The 24,048-nt window shown below is 44.3% G+C and overlaps 1 protein-coding gene and 1 long non-coding RNA gene across 2 annotated transcripts in view; one reads left to right on the top strand and one right to left on the bottom strand.

Moving 5' to 3' along the window:
* Frmd4a (FERM domain containing 4A) overlaps positions 1–20,938 on the bottom strand; it is a 590,863-nt gene extending 569,925 nt beyond the window's left edge. The window contains exons 1-2 of the mRNA XM_039095788.2: positions 20,566–20,938; positions 19,995–20,126 (exon numbers count right to left, since the gene is read on the bottom strand). Coding sequence (XP_038951716.1) covers positions 19,995–20,039 — 45 coding nt within the window. The 5' untranslated portion in view covers positions 20,040–20,126; positions 20,566–20,938. The remainder of the gene's footprint in view (positions 1–19,994; positions 20,127–20,565) is intronic.
* A 58-nt stretch (positions 20,939–20,996) lies between these two features.
* On the top strand, positions 20,997–23,502 carry LOC102554651 (uncharacterized). Its single transcript, XR_596859.4, has 3 exons — positions 20,997–21,419; positions 22,391–22,481; positions 23,050–23,502. It is a non-coding gene; the product is annotated as an uncharacterized LOC102554651 (long non-coding RNA).
* Positions 23,503–24,048: the final 546 nt, after the last annotated feature.

Here is a 24,048-nt window from a genome sequence, read left to right on the forward strand (position 1 = left end):
GATAACCATAAGCATAATCTCTGTCGTGTCTTACAGACACCCCAGGAACAATGCTTTACATTGATCCAAAGGAAGAGCTCCCCCTCTTCCACTGGAACACCTCTCCAATTTGCTAACCACAAGAGAAAACTAGAGGGATAGCCCAGAAGTAGCCCCTTTGCGAGGTGATAACTTGAAAGACAGGCAGTCAGCTCCACGGGGGGACTTTCAGAAATAAGGAGTAGAGACTAGGGAGCCTTCGTCAACAGTGATATCTAACACCCTTCATTTGCCTCCCCAGCAGCCTTTCTCAGGGGACTCTAGAGAAATGCCAGGGAGTTGGTCTCAGCAGGACTGGCGTTGTTACAGGCACACTGAAGGAAACATACTTGTGTCCTCCGTCACAGCACTTGCTTGAAGACTCTGAACTTCAGTGTCCTATTTCCTGCCCTTCTGTCCTTCCTTCCTCTCTCCTAGCTTCATTACGATCCCATTGTGAAAAGAAAGTGGCCAAAATTCACTGGCCAAGTATTCAGGGCACATCAGCTACATTTTCTCCTTGCCAAACAGACAACCTCTGATTCAAAGAATGAAGAGAAAGAACCCCAAATTTTCAGCCCTTTGAAGCTCTGTCTTTCAGACAAAGGAGGGCTCCCTCATTTCATTTCTATTCCTCCAGCTACAGTTAAATGCAACCATTTTTGGAAGGGCTAGTGATGGCCAAATTGCACAATTTATTGATACCGACCACAAACTCAGAACTCCATCCAAATCCCTCTAATTGGTCTTCAATGATACTCTTTTAAAATTCCTTGGACAGGGAAAGGAAAGCAATGTGCCAAAGACAACTTACACAAAGAAAATTAACACCCTGTCTTTGTTTCATTTTCTCTGGCATAGATACGGACTTCCAAGTTATTATTTTTTTTTCCCTCTTGAGGAGAAGTTGTAAGAATGCAAACAGCAGTTGGGACTTTTCTTGTTCGGTTACCATAATTAGAAAAATAGACTAAAATTATGCAGAAGCAGATTGAGGGGGAAAGACAGCCTGGCTTTCATATGAAATAGTGAATTCTTTTTTTAAATTCGAAGACGCTTCTCCCTCCGCACATGTCTTTCATCTCGGAGCAGTTCGTGAGCTGCTTTTAAGTCTCAGGTTGAAGAGCTACTGCTCTCTTCAAAGAACTGGAGGCACTGATTGGAAACGCGTCCGTGCCATTGCAGGTCTTTACTGAGAGGGTGTTCTGGAGCCACGGAGATGGTTCAGTGAGTAAGCCGCTTGCCAGGCAGACGTGAGAACCTGATTCTGACACGGCCCCCTGGAACCCATGGTGGGGTGTCAAGTCTGAGACTAGAATCTCAGCTCTGTGGAAGTGGAGACCAGAAGAGCCATGTGGCTCTCTCGCTAGCTAGTCAGCCTATTTGAATCAGCAAGCTGAAGGTCCAGGGAGAGACCGCATCAGACTTTCAAGTAAAGAACAATTGAAGAAGATACTGGTGTTCTCCTTGGGCCTCCATATTTTAACACACACATACACACACACACACACACACACACACACACACACACACACACACACACACAATGTTCACAGGTATACAAATGAGAAGGGGGCTGTGAGGTCTGATGCCCTGCCTCATACTAAAATGAAAGAATATACAAAGACAAAAGGAAATTCCTTCCGCTCTGGTTTTATACACGTTCCTTCTACTGACCCTGTGCTCCATCTAAACATTGTCCAGTGTACTGTGATCTCCTCTGTCTTTGCTCATTTCTATCCCAGACCATCCCTCTCCTAGCCACTCCTGACCAACACTACAAACTGAGCTCTAATACCCCCTCGAGGTCCAACACTTCGTTATCCTGGCTCCCCAGGTCACCCGAGAGCTCCTCTTTGAACCCCCACAGCATTTCTGCCTATCTCCCATCGGTTTCCTGTTTTTTGCACTTGTCCTGCCTTCTTTTTGCTCTCAACCTGCCCACATTAAGGGAATGTTATTCCTGGATGGAATAACGTCTTGGACAGTGTTTTGCTCTCTTCAGTACTTAGCATGGAGGCTGGGTACAATGAGTAACAATTATTGGCTGGGTTACTTTATAGATTTTCCTTTCTTTATTTTTTTTTTTCGGAGCTGAAGACCGAAACCAGGGCCTTGCACTTGCTAGGCAAGCGCTCTACCACTGAGCTAAATCCCCAACCCCTTAGATTTTCCTTTCTTGTCTTTACACATCTCCAAGCCTGAGTTCTACCAGCAGCGATCCTCTCTACCAGTCACTACAAATACAGCCCTCTGTGGTCATATACCTCAGAGCCTGTCCACTCATCTCCATGACTCCCACCATGACCCAAGTCTTCCTTCAAACAATGCTTGTTGGGCAGACAGCCTTGTCAATCTCTGTGAACTCAATACCTTCAGGAAAATTCACAAAGCTTTGAAGATAAGGGCCATAATACATATGGGTGACACTAAAATATCAACTGTAACTCCTGTTGCTGTGCGCATGTGACCTGATCCGAACCAGTTTGTTTCTGCAGGAGTATCCTGCACACAGTGTGGACTGTCTTTCATTGAATGCCCCCATCAGTAGGCTGTAATGGCTTCTTGTCGCCATTCTATTACTCATCCCAAGAAGTGTCTTTTGTTCCGTGGTCCCACTCTTCCCTCCCAGAAGTACATAATCTCATACACTCTCCCTCCAGCCTATATACTACTCAACCTCATTTGCTCCTCCTTCCTGCCTTTTTCTTGTGCCTCAGCCCAAGCCAACACCCATCTGTCTCCTAAGCGTCCCTGACAGCCGCTCTTCTGAAAAACAATCTTCCTTCTTTGTCTTTCCAAGTGTGGATAGTTAAATTATACAGCGGAACACTCACTCCTCTTCATCTGGCATAGCCCCATTTGGTTTTAAATGTTGATTTCTCAACCTAGAGTGTAAGGTCCCTGACAACAGAGATGGTGGCTTGCGGTCTTTTCTCTGTGGGTTCATGGGTGAAACGTCAGTCGGTCCTTGATATCTGCTCGGTGGGAGCTGCAAGATAGTTTCGTGGCAGTTTATGTTAAAATGAACGTGATATTTGAAAAGTGCGAAAGTAAAAAGAGTGAGGGGAGCAATCTGAGGAAGGGAATGAAATTTGGGTGTCATTCTTGGGATATAAAATTAAAAGGCCATCTGCCTTTGAGATGCGGCAGATGTGCAATTGATATTCTCAGCTCATTTGCCACTTGAATTTTGCAGACATTTAATGCTGTAATTGTTTATACAGTAAGATTATAAATACCCTTTAGAGACTGGCTCACTTCTCTTACCCTCCATCTCCTCCCAAGCAGCCCATACGGACTGGTTCTCACTGAACTTGAGCTTCTGAAGTAGAAATTAAGAAAGAAATGAAAGAAAGGGAGAAAGAAAGAAAGAAAGAAAGAAAGAGAGAGAGAGAGAGAAAGAAGAAAATGGCATGGTGCCTCTTTTGAAGAAAGTAATTGGATATATTTATAAATATTTAAGGAGATATAGTCTTGATATATCCTTCCACATCTAGAATTTTGTCCCATGCCATGCACCAGCCACTTGTACAAAGATGTTTGCATGCGAATGTCACTATAGGGTAATTTGAATGATAATATATGAAAGCAGCCTAAGTGCCCATCAGTGAGGGACTACTAAATACATTATATGAGTCATCCATGTAACAAGAACTGTATAGCCTTTATCATGGATGTGAGTGAGCTGTAGAGAGTGACAAGGGAAGCGGTCACATATGTTCAGGGAGGCTCTGGAAGGAGACAGAAGAAACTAAGAACCTGGTGGGGAGGCAAGCTCATTTTTATTATATAGTTTTTAATATTTAGAAACATTTTAGCCATAAAAGTGTTTTTATTTCTATAACCGAAAAGGGAATTTTCAAATAATGATATTCACCCTTCAGACGATTTATACTACAGATGCATATGGCTAGATATCTATGTAAAGTTTTGAAATCTTTCTGATACTACTTTTTGTCTACATGGTCATAATTGAATAATGCCCATTTTTTAAAAAGTGGCTTGCTCTTTCTTTCCTCATCAGATTCTAATTATTCTGTTATCATTAGGCTGGTGCCTGGACAATGGCCATGAAGTCTGCAGCAGTAAGAGATTAAGAGAGGCTAGGAAGGTTTTATAGTTTTTATATGAACCAGTTTCACAGAGTAGTGACTATATTTTGAGTATTCTGGGCTTTCTCTGGAAAAAAGCAAATGTCCTAAATGAAAAAAAAAATCCTCTCTCTTATCTGTCCTATTTAGTTGCATTCCTACTATGCTTGCCTTTACCCAGTGATAGTGGTTTTGGTTATCTATGTAGTAGCCATTAGCATGCTTCTCTTTGCAATGAGACTAAGCCAATGGTCAACTTCTTGCCTCATCTCCGTGAAAGCTGCAGAGGTGACGTTTAGAATTCTCAGCTGTGGATAACAAAACCCACTCCATCAGCTCAGACAGAAAGGTACGTAGGAGCAGGTACTAGAAAGGGAAGACATAAGAGGAAAGGCCTGGGATGTTGACTCAGTGGCTAACGTGCTTTCCACATAAACACAAGAACATGAGTTTGGACCCCCAGCACCTACATGGAAAGCTAGGCAAAGCTGGCACAAACTGCAGCCCTAGTGTTGGGGTTTGAGATACCAGGGATGGCCGGACAGTCAGTCTCACCTAAGTAAGCAAGCTCCAACTAAAGCGAGAGATCCCCCCCCCAAAACCTAAAGTGGGGAAGAGATGGGGGAAGAAGCCTCTGTCTTCTACAGAGGTCATCCTTAGTAACAGATACAATAGATATAGTACCATGGTATTTATGTATATTATATGGTATATAATATATGATATATTGCAGCAAAGAGTTTCAAATATATATACATATATAGACACACACATATATGTATATAAACATATATGTATACACACACACATATATATATGTATATATATACATATATATAATGTCTGTGGATATTTACTTCTGCTAAAATGTTTTTTATACTCCATTACCTGGTCTGTAGCATAAAGTCATAATAGAATCTCTTCCCAGAATCTTTATTTACATGAAAAATGTTCTGAGCATTTGCTATCTATGTAGGCATTGAACTAAGCGCTGAACCAAGATAAACAGTGAAGGAGTCACAGTCCTTGCTCTTAAAACATTTATTACCCACGTATCAACCTCCTTTTCTCCATGTAGTTCTTCTTCATGGTTTGTTCTTTCAACCACAGACAACACAGGCTGTCTACACTGGCATCAGTGTCCCGTTTAACATCAGACTGTTGGATGAGCCCATTCCCACCACAGCAGCCGACAGTGGCGCAGCTAAGCCAAGCATGGTCATTCCACTCGTCACTTAAGGGCCAGCACAAAATGAAGACAACTGCTTGTCTAGAAGTTTGTCTCTTCCAAAAAGTCATATTGAAATGCATGTAACCGTAACCACATTAATAGACCTTTTTGATATGACATATGCCATGAAGACCCTGCCCTCATGAGGGAGATTGGTGTCTTTATAGAAGGGTGCATCGAGTACCTCTTGGTCTCTTGTCTTTCTGCCTCTACCACGTGATGGGATCCCGAGAAGTCCCTTGCCAGGACTCCCCATCACTTGAACTGAAGAAATGGAATTTATTGCTTCCACTCTCTCTCCCTCCTTAGGCTTGAATGGGGAATCCTGCGAGGGAGTCAGCAGGGAGGCAAGGCTCCTAGGCAAGAGTAGAACCTAAATACCTAAGGGCGCAGTGAGGGAAAGGATGGAGCCGGGTCCGGAGTCTGGGCACAGCTTCACCTTATGACCTAATGTGTGAACCAAAAGACTGTCCTGTGTTAGGACTAGATTCATGGCTCAGCAGATAAAAGTGTTTACTGTGTAGGCCTGGTAGTCCCCAAGTCTCTAGAAGACACGTAGAAAGCTTGATGTGAAAATCTGTAGTCCTAGCACTCCTAGGGAGGAGACAACGGGTAGTGACAAAATTATCAGCTCTCAGCTCTCAGGCCAGCTGGCCTATGGTGCAATGGCAGAAACGAGAAGAGGGACCCTGCCTCAACAATGTAGAAGGAAGAACTAATTCCCAGAAGTTGTCTTTTGATCCCTTACATGGGTACCATGGCAGGAGTATGTGCCCACACATACACACACACACACACACACACACACACACACACATACACACACACATACACAAACACATACACACACATACACACATACACACACACATACACACACACAAACACATACACACACATACACATACACATACACAAACACATACACACACATATATACACACACACATACACACACACAAACACATACACACACAAACACACACATACACACATACACATACATATACACACACACATACACACACACAAACACATACACACACATATACACATACACACACAAACACACACACATACACACATACACATACATATACACACACACATACACACACACAAACACATACACACACATATACACATACACACACACATACACACACATACAAACACACACACATACACATACACACACACAAACACACACAGACACACACACACATACACACACAAACACATACACACACATATACACATACACACACATATATATACACATATAAACACAAACACATACACACACACATACACACATACACACACAGACACACATATACACACACACATACACACACACAAACACACACAGACACACACACACACAGACACACATACATACAGACACACACACATACACACACATACACACACAAACACATACACACACATACACACACACACACACACACACACACACTTAAGAACTTCAATTTAAAACTCCTTTGAATAAGTGTTCATATTAAATTTACTTCTCAGTGGGAGCCACTGTGAACCATCTCTGCTCCCACTGTCTCCTCCCACATGAAGCTCGTGAAAACACATTGGTTCCTCCACTCACGCATGCCCACTGTACTTCTCAATTGTGTGCTTTTTAACTCAAGTTTCCTGCCCTAGGATCCACTGATTCTTTCAACCATTTCCATGCAGCCTCCTGTATTAAATGTTTCTTGTTGCTGTGACCAAATGCCTTACAAGATTCAACTTAAGGGAGGAGCGTTTTCCCCCTGGCTTACAGTTTTAAGGGATACAGTCCACCTTAGCAGGAAAGCAGGAGTGTGAAGGAGTAGTGCTCATACTGCATCCACAATCGGGAACCAGAGAGAAGACAGGAAATAGGACCGTGATAATTATCTCTGAGTCCACCCACTGTCTCCAGGGAGGCCCATCTCAAAGTCGTCCCCAAGCTGGGGATCAAGTATAGAAACACAGACCTACTAAGACATTTTACATTCAAACCAAATTTCTATAGTAACATTTCTTGACCTCAGATCTTAACATGTCAGCCCATGTTTAAAATTGTGAATGATTGCCCATGGAATTCCAGACAACGTTCAAACTTCTTGCTATGTATTCAGAAGGTATTTGGTGTCTGCCCCCAGGCATTCTTGGCCTTTCCTTCACCATTCCCTCTTGTCTGTACAAGACCATGACACGATTGCTGGGACGTTGGACTCCTTCATTTGTACTTGTGATTGGTTGCCATTCCTGATACCTGGATCTATGCCCCACTGTCACCCATGGCTTCTATAAACTCACCAAACCTTTCAAATCCCACCAGAAGTTGGGTGTGGCAACCTACACCAAGATTCTGGCATTCCGCTGGTAGAGGAAGGAAGATAATGTGAATTTGAGGGCAATTTCAACTACATAGTGAATTCCAGGCAAGCCTTGGCTACATTGTGAGAGTCTTCCACAAGCAAGACCCCACCAGAACCTTCAGAGCCACTTTGAAGGTCATTACGGTGTGTGCCTTTGCTCTGTAAATGCTCTACATTGAGATTTCTCTGACATAACATTTAACTGACTGTGTTGAAGTTATTTGTTTATTGGCCTTTCTAACAAAAATCTAAACTTGACAGCAGGGACCAAATGGTGTTTATACACATATTCACTCCTCAGCACTGGCTGAGATGTCTCTGATTCACCTCCTCCATGAATTGCTTTAGAAAGGGAAATGTAGGAGGAAAAATAGCAATGAGAAGGAAAGCAAGTCAGGAAAAAGGAAAGACCCAGGGCTTGCTGCTTGGGGAGAAAGATCATGGTCACATAGTCTCCAAAGCAATCAGCAAAGCCCAGACTACTAATTTCCCTGTTCAGGTACTAGCCTGAAGTTTTCAAAACATACTTTACCGAGGAAAATTTAAGATTCAAGCACGGAAGAGAGTGTGGACCTCATAAGGCCTCAGCTTCAGCTCTGCTCTCTGGAAGCTACATTCCTCTTTCTAGACTTCCTTCCTTCCCCCACTTCCCTTCTCTCCCCCCACCTCCTCCCACACCTCCCCTCTCCTTTTCTCCACTCCTTTCCGTTTCTCTCCTTCATGACCTTGGTGCTTCAGGCCTTTGGAAAAACTATTAAATGGGCGGCCTCCATCAGTAGTCATGAGAACAGAAAGAAAACAAATAGTTATTGACACAGGTAATGTTCTCGTTTTCCTGTGGTAGCAGCATATGGCGAGGGGTGTAATGGCCTGGTGTAAAGCAATCCTAGACAATATTAATGACCAACTAGGTTAATGACCAAAGAACCAGCCTCTGGCTAAGAACACATCCTTCTGTTCATTAATTCTTGGGAAATGACCTTAGCCATGTCCATTACAGCTCAATTACACTCAAGCACCTCACAAGGAAAGAACACATTTGAGACTTAGTACCAAACTATGTCCCTCTTTTACCTTGACACATGGGCAATAAAGACACAAAACAAGTTATTAGTCTAAATACCGAGCATGTAAAAGAAGCTAGGCTATTGCTTTATCAGCTTCCTCAGTCAATGAGAACTAAACTCCGTGACCTTAGAGGTCACAAAGCAGGCAAATCGGACTTTTCCTAGTGATTTATACCCACCTTGGGTGTTCTCAGCAGCCCTGCACAGCACAGCACTAAACATGTGATTCCCAGATGTGTAGTTCAGAGAAAAATCTGAAAATTCAAAGGGCAAGGTCTTTGCAGAAGGAAAAGTAAAGCCGACTTCTTCAGGGAACAGGAGCATAATTGAGCGAGTAAAGTTTAACCATGAGGATTTGATTTGATCCCAATATCCACACAAAAAGTTCGGTGTGGGGAACATGTGCTTATCACCCCAGTTCTGGAGAATTAGAGGCAGAGATGTCCCTAGTGCTTGCTGTCCAACCATGCTAATCAGTGAGCTCCAAGTCCCAGTGAGAGACCCTGCCTCAAAGTCAAGGTGGACAGATGACTTCTGGTGAAACAGAACCGAGGCTGAGTGCTAATGCACATGTGCACACAGACCTATACACAAATGACAATGTACCACCCCCATAGTCTTGTCTTCTCCAGAGAACAGCCTATTAACTATGGACTGAGAATGCTGAGCAAAGGCACATGGATAGGTTTCCAATCGAAGAGTAAAAGGCCATCAAGGAACACAAAATCAAGTTGCAGGCACTGAGTATATGCTATGGGGGTTAAAACTTGTTCTGAACAATGTTAACCCTCCCCCACTTCATTCACAGAATCTCAATATTCTGCTCACTTAAAATCTCACCTCAATGACAGGTTCTCACCTCAATGGCACACCTGCCAGTGTGAGTTTCTGAAGTTACCTCAACAGAGATTTGCACAGTTCTTCCTTGTCAGCTCAGATAGAGTTTGGGACCCAGGGACATTGTGTACCCCAATGATTTAGGAGCAGCCATGTTATAGGCAACCTCAGGCCTTGTGGAGAGGGTCTTGACAGCCCTATGGTCAGCAGGCTAACTGTGGTTTTGGTGACAGGGGTACCCCTTGCCCACCATGCGAGTGAAGACAACTTCCAGAAGATTCTAGACTCCAGTGATTACGTCATGTCAAGGTCCCAGTGTGGAGCACAGGCAAGTCCACTTTACCTCAACAGGAACGCCTTATATCGAATTGGGGAACAGAACATGGTGGTTATTTGAAGTCACAAAGTGTATAGGCGGTATAGCAGAAGTGCTGGGTCTTCCCACACGTGAGAGCTGGACAGCTGATTTTGGGACATCCATATTAGTTTCTTTCACATGTTCTTAGCTCAATGGTGCCCTGCAGTAAAGTGCCATCTTCCCATGGAACGGCACTGAATACATGGCAGAAAATCTCGGCGGCTACTTAGTCCAGGTCCGGCTATTGTATGTTCTGCATGAGCAAAATTGATCGAAAGGTCATTTATCTCACTTAAATGCCTTTCACCATGCATCAGGATAAACTCACTTTAGTCCCAGTTGTGCTGACACCCTCTCTCGGGTTTGGCTTGTTCTTCCTTCTCTTTAGGATTTCTGTGTGTCACTCAAGACCTGCTCCCTCCCCAAATCTCATCAGTGGCCTGCTGCAGCCTGTACTGCCACCTGTCCACCAGCCCAACTGCCAGAAAATTCTACTGCAAGCAGCATCTTCCATGCAGGGGTGCTAAGTGAATTACAATCCATTCTTCTTCAAACTCTGTTCCCAAGCCGGTGTGGTGCATGGATGTCACACTCCCCGCAGTCCCACCACTGGCCTTCTGATGTGTAAGCTGGACTCCATCACAGAACAGTTCCCCTAGAGTATCCCTGTTACAGACTCCCATTCATCTCACCCCACTGTGCACCCGAATTCCAGCCATTGACACATTGCTGGCTTGCTCTCTTCAGTCTCCTATTGCTTTTCACTAGCAAACTACGGGTCAAAAGCCTCCGAATAGCCATTCAGCTGTCCCTTCTGGAGACCTGGAGTCTCCCAAGTACAGACAGGTCAACTGCAGGTCCTGCCCAGAGGACTTGCAATGTGGTTTCTCAGCTGGTTCCAACAAACTTACCCAGTTTCCTTCCTCCTCCACTCAGCCCATGGAGAGTCCTCCATAGCACATATCCTCAGCTTCATTTAGGCTAGAATCTCCCCTGCCACTACCTCCTCATACAAACACCCCTCCCCCTTCACCTAACACCTACCTGTGGTCTTCCACTGGGGAGATAATCTTCCCGCTGCCTCCTTAATTATGCCCCTTTCCCAAAAATGGTTCTGTGACATTTTCCTCTTCCACAAACTCTGTTTGGATGAGATTTCTAAACGTACCTCTCTGGACTCCTTCTCACCACTAGCACCCTTGATTTTGGTGTGGTTCTCTTTCCTATTGTATGGTGTTTCAAGACATTTTACCATGGTCTTCTTTTTGCCACTCCCCCCTCAGCTGTATGCCACCTCCACAAAAAGTTTCTGCCACTACCTAGTCTAAGCCGTCAACTGAACGCTGTCTGAAAAATCACCATTTTAACCAGATATAAGGCATTTCTTTCCCAAGGGCTCACCTGTCTGTGCTCAATTCGTTTCGTTTTTGCTTTTCCCAAAGAAACTGTAAGCTTGGTGACCGCAGGAGTCTTATTTGTCTGGCTTGTTTTTTCCCCTTGTGTTGAAGAGTATCAGGGGCTGACACACACACAGATAACGGGCAGAGTGCCTTCCTAGCGTGCATTACATTCAATCTCAGGCACCAGAAAGATAGCTTGAGTGTCGGAAAGAAAATAGCTACTCAATAAAAATGTGCTGGGTGAGTAGACAAGATGTGCTGTGGTTATGAGACATGATCTGTTAAGGAAAGCAGATGCGTGTGTTAAATATCACATAGCAATAAAAGAAACCACAGAGAAACATCTGTTTGAAAGTGCCAGCCTTGAGTCAGAGTGTTATTGGTGGATGGAAATACAGTTGTGTGCCAGGTAGCATTTCGGTCAACAAAGGACTGATGGCTCCAAAGACAGTTAGGACTGTACACTCCTGCTATAGGTGGCACTTAGCCACCCCCGTGCAGAGCTGTGGTACACTGCTCTGCTTTGTGGTGATGCTGGGATGAATGCGTTTCCTATGTTGGCAGTTGTATTAAGGTATAGCACATACAATTGGGTATGATACATTCTTTTCCACAATGACAAGAGGAACTCTGTTACTGGATCGTACATTGCTCCGTTTTGCTTATAATCTTTGTGGCATTTCCCCACTTATGGGACGAGTGGCTGCAATGTGGTCATCTGTGTCACACAGGGGCAGCCTGATATGTTTCATGTTTAGTCCATCAGGTGATTGCATATTCTATAAGCCTACTCCAAAATGACACAGAGACCCTGAAACTGTGTATCGGAGTATGATCGCTGTGAAGCAGACAAATGGAGGGGCTGAGGTTGGAGCCGGGGGTAGGGGGAGCAGTTTGGCAGAGGGAGGCTCGTCTCAGGCATAATCAAGTCTCAGTAGAGATTTTCAATAGAAAATGGTAGCTTTGATCTTTTAAATATCCTTTTGGCAAAAGTCTCAAGGAAAGACATCAGTATAAAGAGACCAGAAGCAGGTAACAGGCAAGATTCAGTGCAGGTGGCCCAGGTAGGATATATACTGATGCTAAGGAGAGAGAGGGTAGAGGGTACAAAGAACCGGATTAGACAGTCTGAGAAAGCTGAGGCAGCTTAGCCTGAGACTAACTAGACAGGTGGATGAGAGACAGCTAAGAGTCAAAGATGGGTCCCAGGCAAAGCATCACAACCAATGAAGTAAAAGTGTACAGACCAGGGTAAGCTAGAAATCTTTGCAGGAAGGTGAGGGGCTGAGTTTGAGGCACCCACGGGATAAGCAAGGGAATAGATCTGGTAAATTTGGGTTTGTAGTTGTTAGAGCCTGGGGGCCAAGCTTATGCTGTAGGTACGATTCGGAAACCATCAATGTGCAGATAGTTAATGCCGTAGGTATGCGTGACGTTGCTTGGGGAGATGAAGTGGATCTTACCACTCAGGAAATTGCTTGCCCAGGTCTAGACTGGGAGACTGAGATTTCAATATCCAGGGTTGTAAAGAGTATTCATTATGATACAGCGTGAGCTGCCAGCCAGTGTTACCATGACACTGGAATTCAGTTCTCCTCCCTTTCAGTCCCCCTCGCTCGGTATTTACCACATGGTCTTCGTTAAGCTGGCTTCCAGAACCTTTGATTATGACCAGGCTGAATACCGTGTGTTCCATTAAAAAAAAAAATCACATCCTGGCTCAGAGCTCAATGAGAAACTGCTACCTATATTTGCAACATATGTTCTCCAAACTGCTATTAAGCTTTGCAAAGCAGCCATGCAATTAACGTTTTAACAGAGATGCTCTTGCAGCCGCCCCATCACGTGTGGCAGCTCTGAAAGGCATGCGTCTGACATTTGCCAGGGAGAACATATTGACGCCTATACTTCAGTCATTTATCTTGAGAGGGTAAGAGAGTTTTGTCGGTGATTGAAGGCAGGAATGTAAATTTCAATCTGTGTGTGACTAGAATGGTTTTCATGACCCTGAGAACATCTTTTTCCCTAACGCAATGGCCGTTCATCCAAAAGTGGTCATTTGTTGCCTAGAGACTTGGGTGCTGAGACAGAATTGGGCAATTACTATTTTTTTTTTATTGAGTTGGGTTCATACAGGAATCCAAGGAGTTAAGTTCAGATAGACAGACAGAAGGATGGTTATTTTGTTAGTTTAAGGTAACTAACACTGAGCCTGTGTTTGCTTAGGGCTAAAGCAGTACTAAATGCTCTGTGAGTGTAGTTCAGTGCCTTATCTGAAGTCATATATAATAATGGCCACTTTACAGACCATTTTACAGATGGTGAGATTTGTTCGATCTGCAAAAATAAAAAAAAAAAAATCAGACAATAGGGTTTCTCCACATACATTTATTTTGAAGGAAAGTGGACCGGTGCTTGGTTGATGTTTTAGAGATATTATTAGAATCTTGTTATGGTGTCTAAGGTACAAAGACCACTCATTGTAAGTGAGTATTTTTTGTTTCTGCCTTGCCAGACTCCCCACTTCTCCCTCTAGATATAGCCCTTTTCTGTTTGGAAGCTGGTCTCTCTAGTCCATATGATTAGGCAGAATCACCAGCCAGTTGATAGATCTCTTACTTCCTCAAAGGCCTATGTCCCAGAATCCAATCTGCCTAGTCAGAAATCCCCATTGTCGGACCCTGTTGTCGGCCCAGCGCCAGCTCATTATCCAGAGGGTCCGAGAGAATGTGTAAGCCATGGCCAGCTGAGAAGAAGCTTGCTTACTTATCTGTGCCTATTAACCATCAGGACTGGTAACCCTAGAGCTGCTGCTGGGGGAAGGACCCCATTGTGTTCAATGATTTATTCTTTTTTTCTGTTTTTACAAGTGCTGAGGTTCGAGCAAGTCTCCATTATTTAAATGTAACAAGACAGATCGGATAAAAAAAAAATGAAATTTTACGAATCCAGCAATAATCAATTTGAGTCAGCATTATCTCACTGACATCAAATCTCTCCTTTTTAAAGGGATACATTTATACATTGAACACTAGCTAAAATTCGCTACTATCAAGATTTTAGTTATAGATCAAGAAATCGAGCCTTAGGAGATAGATAACTGAATTTCAGAAGGGTACTAGCCACTGACTTGGATGTAACAGTGATGTAACCGCCTCCCACAGAAGGTTGGAAACGGCTCTCCTAGCGGGTGAATAACACTAATCAGAAGCTCTACTTTATACCCAAATACCTAGTACTTATGGTTGGATGTCTGGATTTGAAGACTTTCAGAAGTCCACATCTTATATTAGCATATTCATATGATTCTCTAACTTCCCATACAGGTTACTAATTTATGACAACTGTCATCAACGTCATCGTGGCAGCTCACCATCATCACAAGCTTTCTGGGGGCACGCTGGCAAACAATTTCTCTTCTCTGGACCTCAGCTTCTTCATAGCTCAGAGGAATACATTTCCTAACTGTCCTGCATTGTGGAGAACACTTAGCAAGACAACGGACACAAAAGCAGGTTGGAAAACATAAAACTTAGCAATAATAGCACAGAAGCAAGAGTCCTTGGGACAGAACTCAAATTCCATTTACCTTTGGCCGTTTGGAATGGGGGAGAAGTTCATTGCAAACCCTGAATAAATCTGCCACAGGTCAGAGGGAGAGGGAAGCTAAACACCATGGTAATAGAACTAAGACTTTGACTCTTCCAAGAACATCCTCCACCTTCCCTCCTGAACTTTCAACCCTTTGTGCCCCCAAAGAAATGCATCCAACGCTGTCAGTTCTTCATGCACCAAACACAAGCCAGGCTCCATTAAAATCCCCTCAACTCGCTTGACTTCAAATTCCTTCTCTTTGGCCGCCATTTTTAACATGTTTACCTAAGCTTCAGGAACCCATGTCTCCACTCTGGTTGTGCCCCAGAGCCTTTGAATCCAGGACTTTCCATCCTGGACTCATTTGGTGATGTGCTCTGTGAAGTCTCATTTAGTTACCACGTGATCCTCTCACATCGTCTTACACATGTATCATTTAAAGAAGCTGCCGTCCCATTCCCAGGAAGCTACCCGACCTGTTCAAGTCGGTTGTAACTTGGTTAAAGCCAGTGACTGGCTCCCATGGTCCTTCTAGTCAACAACTGATAGTTAAGAGGAAGATGTCTAAATGGGGAAGGTGGCTTAGGAGAAAAGCGTTTGAGGGAGTCGGTGTATTCCACAAGAAGGACAGACATCCAAAGGTAACTCGTCTCAGTCGCTTCCTTTCTTCATCACAATCACTTACTAATTTCTCCGACTTGTGAATTTGACTTTTTACACATTAAATCTCTCTACTGTTAAACATAACCTTGGCAAACTCTTTATGAAAAAGAAAACCCTCCCCCCAAACAAAGCAACAGAACAGTTCAAGGAATAGAACATTGACCACATAAGGAGTCCCTTATGGATATAAATATTGTTCTTCCTGTTAGTGTTAACACAGGCATCTTTCAGCAACTTCCACCATCTTTTCAATCTTGTATATTAGTGCAGAAAAATGATACATATTAAACAAGAGGACACAACTTTCTGACTGGAAACACTGGAAGAAAAGAATGTTTGACTCTAGGCCAAATAAACACTCATATAACGTGTTAGGAGATCCTGGGTGTCAGAATCTTTGATTAAATACTGTAGCAGTAAGCCTGGATTTTGGAACTCGGGGCCATCGATTTCAGGTGTGTGACCATTGACAGGTTCTCAATGTTTGATCACCAGGTGTTTTTGTCTCAACAAAAAAGTCTTGGAAGGAATTGGATGACATATGGAAAGGCATTTTGTTTATAGAAAAGCACAGTTCTCATTGTTTATTGCCTCATGACTTAAATTAGCCAAGAAAGTGTAGGGCTGTCAAGATGGTGCACAGTATGAATGCGCTTGCCACCAAGCCTCGTGAACCTGAGTTGGTTTCCCAGGACCCACATGGTAGAAAGACAGAACTGACTCTTAAAACTTGTCCTCTGGTTGGTGGTTTTGTCCCTGGAGCTCTGGCTGTCTGGTTGGTTGATATTGTCCTTCTTATGGGGGACCCATGGCTCCAGCCACATATGTAGCAGAGGATGGCCTTGTCAGACATCAATGAGAGGAGAGGCCTTTGGTCCTGGGAAGGCTTGATGCCCTAGTGTAGGGGAATGACAGGGCAGGGAGGTGGGAGGGAGTGGGTGGGTGAGTGGGGGAGCACCCTCATGGAGGCAGGGGTGGGGGATGGGATAGGGGGTTTCTAGAGGGGAAATCGGTAAGGGAGATAATATTTGAAATGTAGATAATAAAATATTTAATTAAAAAATGAAAAAATTATCCTCTGATTTCTCCATGCATGTAGATACACACACACACACACACACACACACACACACACACACACACACACAAATGCAACAAAAACAATTTTTTAAAATGCTTTAATCTTCTTATCTCAAAGACATGAGCTTTCATAATCTAAAGCACACAATGGCATATGACAACCTTGGTAGCCCCTTAGTCATACATCTACATTCTGGGTGCACAAAATGAGTGGTCACCAAAGTAGGTATGGTGTCACATGCTTGTAAGCCCGACACTCAGAAGGTAGAAAGAGGCAAGAGGAACAAGTATTTCAAGAAAGTTTGGTTACATAGAAATACTGTTTATAAATATATATCAACCAAATCACCCTGGATGCCAGCATGTTCCAGCCATTGCAGCTTTCTTGAACTTGTGTGGCCTCAACAAATGACAATTAGCCTGCTCTACTAACAGTTGTATGGAGTAGCATCAGGAACAAGGCAGTACCGTCTTTGGATTCCTGGGATCTCTATATTGATGGGTAGGTGAGCCTCTGATGCATGTGAGGCTGCCTTCTCACCAGGGCTGATCTGCTCTTCCACTCACCCTTCCTTCAACTCTCGCAAGCATCCGCCCCTTCCCACCCTCTGTTTCAAAGAATCCGTGTAGTCCTCCCATAGAGCAAGTACACTCCTCCCAAATGACCCACAGCTAACTGGCGAAGGGACCTTAGGCACTGTCCTGAGGTCAGTGGGTTTAAAACAGGGGAATAAAACAGGCTTCTGTGGAGTTGAGCTCTTGACAGGAGAGTGTGAACAATCAGCTAAGGATCTGAAACATACTTTCTCTGGCGGAAAAGCCATATGGGTGGAAACAAATACCACTTTAAAAAAAAAAGCAATGCTGTTTTGCATACTGGGTTGGGGGGAAGAATGGCAATATTGAATAAAGTACTCAAGCTGTGTATTCCGGAGCTTTGTCCATGGTGTATTTGCAGAGCTTAGATTTTGCCCAACTAGAATCAAAGGGGCATTGGACCCTCCCTGTTAGCAGACTACATAACCAGGACAGGGAGAAAGTGATATGCTCAAAACTACCAGCAAGTGACGAAGCTGGAGACAAGAGTGCAAGGCTCTTTTTCTCTCCAGACCCCACTGCAGCCCAAGGACTCCACAGCACCAAACCACAACTATGTTCAGCCTCATGGTATTGACCTTCCCTGAAACCTGGCTTTCATGAGCTACGGCTTTTGCTATGATACCATGCTACTCTCCCCAGTGAGCAAGTGCCTGATAAATACTGAGAGCTGATTGGCTAATTAATGAGAGAATACATAATAATTCATATAGCTTCTTTCCTGAACTCACAGCTAAGGCCGCTCCACTATATGGCCTCTTCTCCCCATTTATTTTCTCTCTCACTTGCTTACAAATTGTCGAAAGATACATCTAGGAAGCAATTACTTTGGAATTTACCCTTTTAAAAGGCAAAAAGAACCAAACTTCTTAGGGGACCTCTTCCTTGAACCACATGTGAAGTGGAAGTGACTCTGGTCACATGACGTGCTCCCAGGAACTCTAATCTAACAGTCCATCGTGGTGTCAAGAGTTATTTCCCTAGCTTACCAGAGAGAAAAGATCACAATCTTTAATTCAGGCAGGAAGTAGGTGCTAGGCAGAGCGGAGGATAAACTCTGAACTGAAAAGACATCCAAGGCAGTGTTAATATTAGAAGCCCAAGTGGCTGCACATGGCCATGATAGCCCAATGGATTAGGATGCAAAGTTTACTCATCTTCAGGATCTTGTAGTAAAAACAGACATACATCCAAGCCTCAGTGCAGAGGCAGAGAGGCAGGCCTAAGGAACCTTCTCCTCTCTACGAACACACTGCAGAATTTGTGTCTACTAAGTAATATTAGACAACATGTATGTAAATGCATGCACAGAAGTATGTGTGCGTGTATATTTTTGCATATGTTTTTCAAAGCATCCTGCTCCTCGCAGACACTGGCGTACAGTGTTAGCAACCATAACAGATACTCAGAATTTTGACTGTGCGCTTGCTTGACCCACAGTAGACAATGAAATATGAAGCAATATTGCACAGTAGCATTAGTAAGTAGGGAAGCCATTTAAAGAGCAATGGTTATAGCAATGCCTTTCACTCCCTAATTCCTCCTCCTGGTAGACCAGAAGTCAGAGAGGCCCACGCAATTTCTGCCAATTCAAGTGATTCTGTGGACCAAATGCCATATATATATTGGCTAACGGAGCACAAGGGGGAAGTCCCTCTTAATTTGATGAGGCTCTCCACTTAGGAGGCAAGCTCTCTCAAGCCACTCCTCCAGGTCGCCTTAATAAACTCATCAACCCTCACCAAGCTGCACTTTCCCATCTCCATCAGAAAACACAGATCAATACGCCATACAGAACCACTTAGACTCTGCTCATAAACTCTCCTGAGTAAATGGTAGGTACATTCCCATGCCAAGCTGACGCAGCCTTCTTCCGGAGGCAGCGTTGCCAGGGCCTGTAAACTACCCAGCAGCAGAGGAGGAGGGAGGGGGAGCCAAGACAGCAAAGCAAACTCAACCCAGGGTCAAGCCGAAAGCCAATTGGGTTGCCAGGGGCTGATGCTGTCCTTGCCTGCTTCAAAGTGCTAAGAGCAACAGCCTTCTTACCACCATAAAAACCACAGGGATCTAAAGTGGGTCAGCGGTTCATACACATATAAATGTCAATGTCTCCCTGCCAGCTGGAGATGGGAGAGAAGTGTCCACTAATTTGGCAGCCGAATTGTCACCGGGCCACCCTGAACCGCCCCGGGTTCTCTAGAGGAACCTGGGAAGGTAACCTTATTATTTATTCAGTCTGGAGCCAAAAGGAAAAATTAAAATAATATTTCTGTAAATCCCACAGCTGGCATGGAAAGAACTCAGACAAACAAGCACAGCTCTCTGAATTTAGCTCGAAAGACCCAGAGCGAAGGATGCTGAGCGAACCGGAGGGCATCTTGAAATCTATTCCGAGGCACCCTTAGCACCTGTTTGTAAGCATTCTCTCAAAATAGCATGCAGCAACAAGTTTCTAAAATGGCAAATCTACTGCCTCTTTTCCCTGAGAGTGCTTAGTCACGCTAATCCTCTGACCCAAGAAATCCTTTCACAGGAGCCTGCTGGAGGAAGCAGAGCCGTGCTTTCCATGTCTGCAGCCTTGGCAGCAGCCTCTGCCTTTAGCAGCAGTCCCCCCAGGCTGGGGAAGGCTGGAGTGGAGCCTCCTGGGCCCCACCTCCTCCCCCAGCACACTCACCATCAGCAGGCTGAGAGCAGAGTCCGGCACCAGCTGCACTGCCATGGTCCCTGATTGCGACTCCCATGCACGGACGCTTCTGCTGAATCAGTCTGCCTGGGCCCTGGGCAGCTGTAAAGCATCTACCGGCACCTAGGGCAAAGCAGCCGGACATACAGACTTAGGGAGCCGAGGTTTCAAGGTGAAGCTAGGCCACATTTCCCACGGGGTGGGGAGGAGGGCAGGGGGACGTTGGCAAGACAGGGTGGGAACTGTGCTTAGGGATAGCAAAAAAATTTTAAAAATATGGAGCAGAAGGCGCATAGCGAGCTGCAGGTTATTTAAAGGTGAGCTCTCCCTAGCTTCTCTAAGCTGCGTGCGGAAACCACATGGAGCACGAATGCAGCACAGGAGCCTGAAACGCAGCAATTCTAGCTGCCACCTTAGCCTAGGCAACAATTCTGCTTTGAACTGACAATTAAAATAAAACATTCCCCATTGCGGATAAATCAGCCAGCCCGACCAACACCCCACCCACCCTGCATCTCTCAGCAAATTCTGCTGCATAAACATGCTGAATGTCACAACCTACCGGCTTGCAATCTGGTCAGTTGCTTTTCCCTGCTGCAGAAAGGTGTGTCTCTTCTGCTAAAGCAAGTGTCTGGGAGGGAGAGGGCCGAGTCTGACCAGGAGGCACCCAGCAGTCACTGGAGATCAGCACATGCCTTCTTAATGCTGAGGACCAACTCACTTAGGAATCGACCCCTCGCATCTTCCCTCAAATCTACTTTTCCTCTCCAAGTAGACTGCAGGCAGAGCTCCCCGCAGGGCTGACACTTAGGAAGAACATGGAATTACGCTGTCTGTTCTGTGAGCGTTCTGATCTCTGCCTGTACCACATGTACACAGCCAGACACCCTCTACCTCTCTCTCTCTCTCTCTCCCTTCCTCCCTTCCTCCCTCCCTCCCATCTCTCCACAGGGCTGCCTGTTAGGAATTTTGAAGGATCCTCCCTAGTGCAGAAGAGGGAGGGCAGAGGAGGCTAATTTGTAAGAAAGGACACTGCTTTAGACAAAAAAGCAAATTAGCCTTGAAAACCCTAATGTTGGGATACTTTCCCTTGAAGATGTCAATGGAAAACGAAAAACAGGAGCTACCCACCAGTTTTGTTCTATTCCATATATTTTAATATATATGTATATATATGAAATTCATAGTCTCTTAGGGATTCTCATTCAATTAAAAGTGTCCATTGTTGACACTTCTGGCGGTAGTTTTTAACATCTTTTTCAGATCTCCACTTTCATTCACCTATTGGAAAGACCCCTACCCTAGAATGCCCGGAAATTAACTGGATGCTATGCAGTGCAGAGTCAAAGGAACCGATGTTGTACATGAGGAACCGAGGGAAAGGAAGGAGTAAATGGCTTTTACATGTTCCTATGAGTAAGTGTTGCTGTTGTCCTTATATACTTTATATGTGTCTGCTTCGTATGTGTGTGTGTTGTGTTGTGTGTATGTGTTGCGTGTGTGTGTATGTCGCGCATGCATTCACAAAGCCATGGACAGATGCATGCATATGCATGGGAGGCCAGAGGGTAACGTCCGATATCATCGTTTAGGCTCTGTCCACCTTGATTTTGTTTTGTGGATCTGGGGTTTGGTTTTTTTTCTAAGTAAGTTAGACTAGATAGCGGTGACCCCAAGTCCTGGTTAGCTTTCTCACCAGCATGGGAATCATAATGTGTGCCACCATGCCCAAACCTGCAAATACAGGATGTGGGGGATCCAACTCAGGTCCCCCCGCATGCAAGACAAGCATGTAGTCATCTTCCAGCTTTCCATGCTCTCCAAGGCAGTGCTCCTCAATGTGTGGGTCATGATCCCCATAGGGACACATATCAGATAAACATCTGATTGACATTATGATTCTTAACAGTAACAAAATTATACTTACAAAGTAGCATTGAAGATGGCTCAGCGATTAGGAGCGCTAACTGCTCATCCAGAGGTCCTGAGTTCAATTCCCAGCACCCACATGGTGGCTCACAACCATCTCTAATGGGACCCGATGCCCTCTTCTGGTGTGTCTGAAGACAACCACAGTGTACTACTCATATTAATAAAATAAATAATTCTTAAAAAAAAAAAGAAAAAATATTTTACGGTTGAGTGTTACCACAACATGAGGGACTACATTGAAAGGTTCCAGCATTAAGAAGGTTGAGAACCACTGCTCTACGGTTCACCATAGAACTAAGCACAGAATAGTTGCTAAATCATTCTCTTTGAATGAATGAGTGAGTGAATTAATGAATGAATGGAAAGATGCTCCTCTAATTTCCCCTATGGTGTCCTAATTACCTGGAATCTTTATTCCATGTTGCTTGACTGGATTCTAATATCATTCACTTCAGGAGTCCCTGAGAGAATCATATCCTGCCACCAAGGACCTGAAGATTCAAAGCCTGGAACTTTGAGGAGATTCTGGACATACCAGAGAGAGTCGTAAGACTTAAAACTTAATATTTTGTAATCAAGAAATGATAGCATAAGAAACACATCCTGTTACTGACTTGGGGGCCTTCACTCTGGTCCATCCTCACCCATAGCCTTCTGAATGTTCAGCTCACACTTGCATGGTGCCTGCTTTGTCCTTCCGCCTTCAAATAACTTTCCACCTTGGTGGAGGTGAGAGGTGCCCAGGAATTGTTTACAAATGTAAGCTATGGAAAATGCTATCAGGTGCCTTAAAAACAAATCTGTTAGGTAGCATAGAGACAAGAGAGTCCTTTCTGGCTAGTTTCTGAGATGAGTCCCAAGGAATAACCAGGTATCTTTTAAAATATTTCGGTCCTGCTTAGTTCTATGTGGACCATGTACTTGTGTCGTGTAGAAAGCACTACAGTCGAAGCTACTTCAACCCGTGCATGTGGACGGGGGTGGGATTCAGAGAGAGGCAGAGGTGGCTTCGAGTGTGGAGAAATCCAGGTTGAACAAAAGAACGGAGAGAGAGATTTAAGAAGCGTTCGTCTACCAGAGTTGTGATCCTTGGCACATCTGCCTTTATTTATAGTTTCCATTGTGTAGAGATCCTTACCCCATATCTGCTGGAAGTTCAGATTCCATCAACGAATGCAGCCCAACTCTTGTGTGCCCCTCACTGAAAGGAAGAAATGATCTCAGGGGCTGTGAGAGTGAGGAATGAATGGAGTAGAAGAAATTACAAGGTATGTTTCTCTCTACCCCAGCCCAGTGTACATGATCAACCAGTCCCAGAGTCTGAACTCATCATGGAGGGGGTAGGGATGGAAAAATAGCACTAGGAGTTAAAATGGCTTTGACAGCAGGTAGGGCCCCATAAGTGGAAAGAGGCTGAGTTTTAGTGAAAACAAGGACCCAAGAAAATCCAGGAAGTAAGCAAATCAAATAGGCTGAAAGTTTATGTATTGTATTGCTTTAGATGCCAAAATTTCCATACATAGGGATGAAATAGTTCCTGACATTTCTGTTTGGGCATTCGTGGGTGCTTTATGTTATTAACACCTTTTACTTTCTTAAATTTAATTTTTGACACACACACACACACACACACACACACACACACACACATATATATATATATATATATATATATATATATATATATATATATATGGTAAAGTGAGCACAGCCACTCCCTTTTATGTCTTAACTGGAGAAGAATAACCCAGTGTCAGCACTAGGTGCCCTTTTACTTTGTTTATTCTCACAGCTCTAAATGTCAAGACACAGCCAATGGTAAGCTGAGAAGTGACAGGGGTGTCAAATATTACAGATAAAGAATCAGGAGTAAGGATTCATTCTGAAAGAAGGTAGAATGTAGGCGGTGGGTAAAAGGGGGAATAGGGAGAGTGAAGGAGTCATCAGAGTGGGGGAGCACCCCCAGAGGGTGGGGGAGCATCCTCTGATGGTAGAGAGGACACTCAGAGGATGGGGAGCACCCTCTGAGAGTGGAGAGGACACTTAGAGGGTGGGGGAGTGCCCTCAGAGCATAGGGGAGTACCCCCGGAGGTGGGGGAGCATCCTCTGATGG

The sequence above is a fragment of the Rattus norvegicus genome, chromosome 17, assembly GCF_036323735.1.
Source record: "Rattus norvegicus strain BN/NHsdMcwi chromosome 17, GRCr8, whole genome shotgun sequence".
In the NCBI taxonomy this organism is placed as follows: domain Eukaryota; kingdom Metazoa; phylum Chordata; class Mammalia; order Rodentia; family Muridae; genus Rattus; species Rattus norvegicus.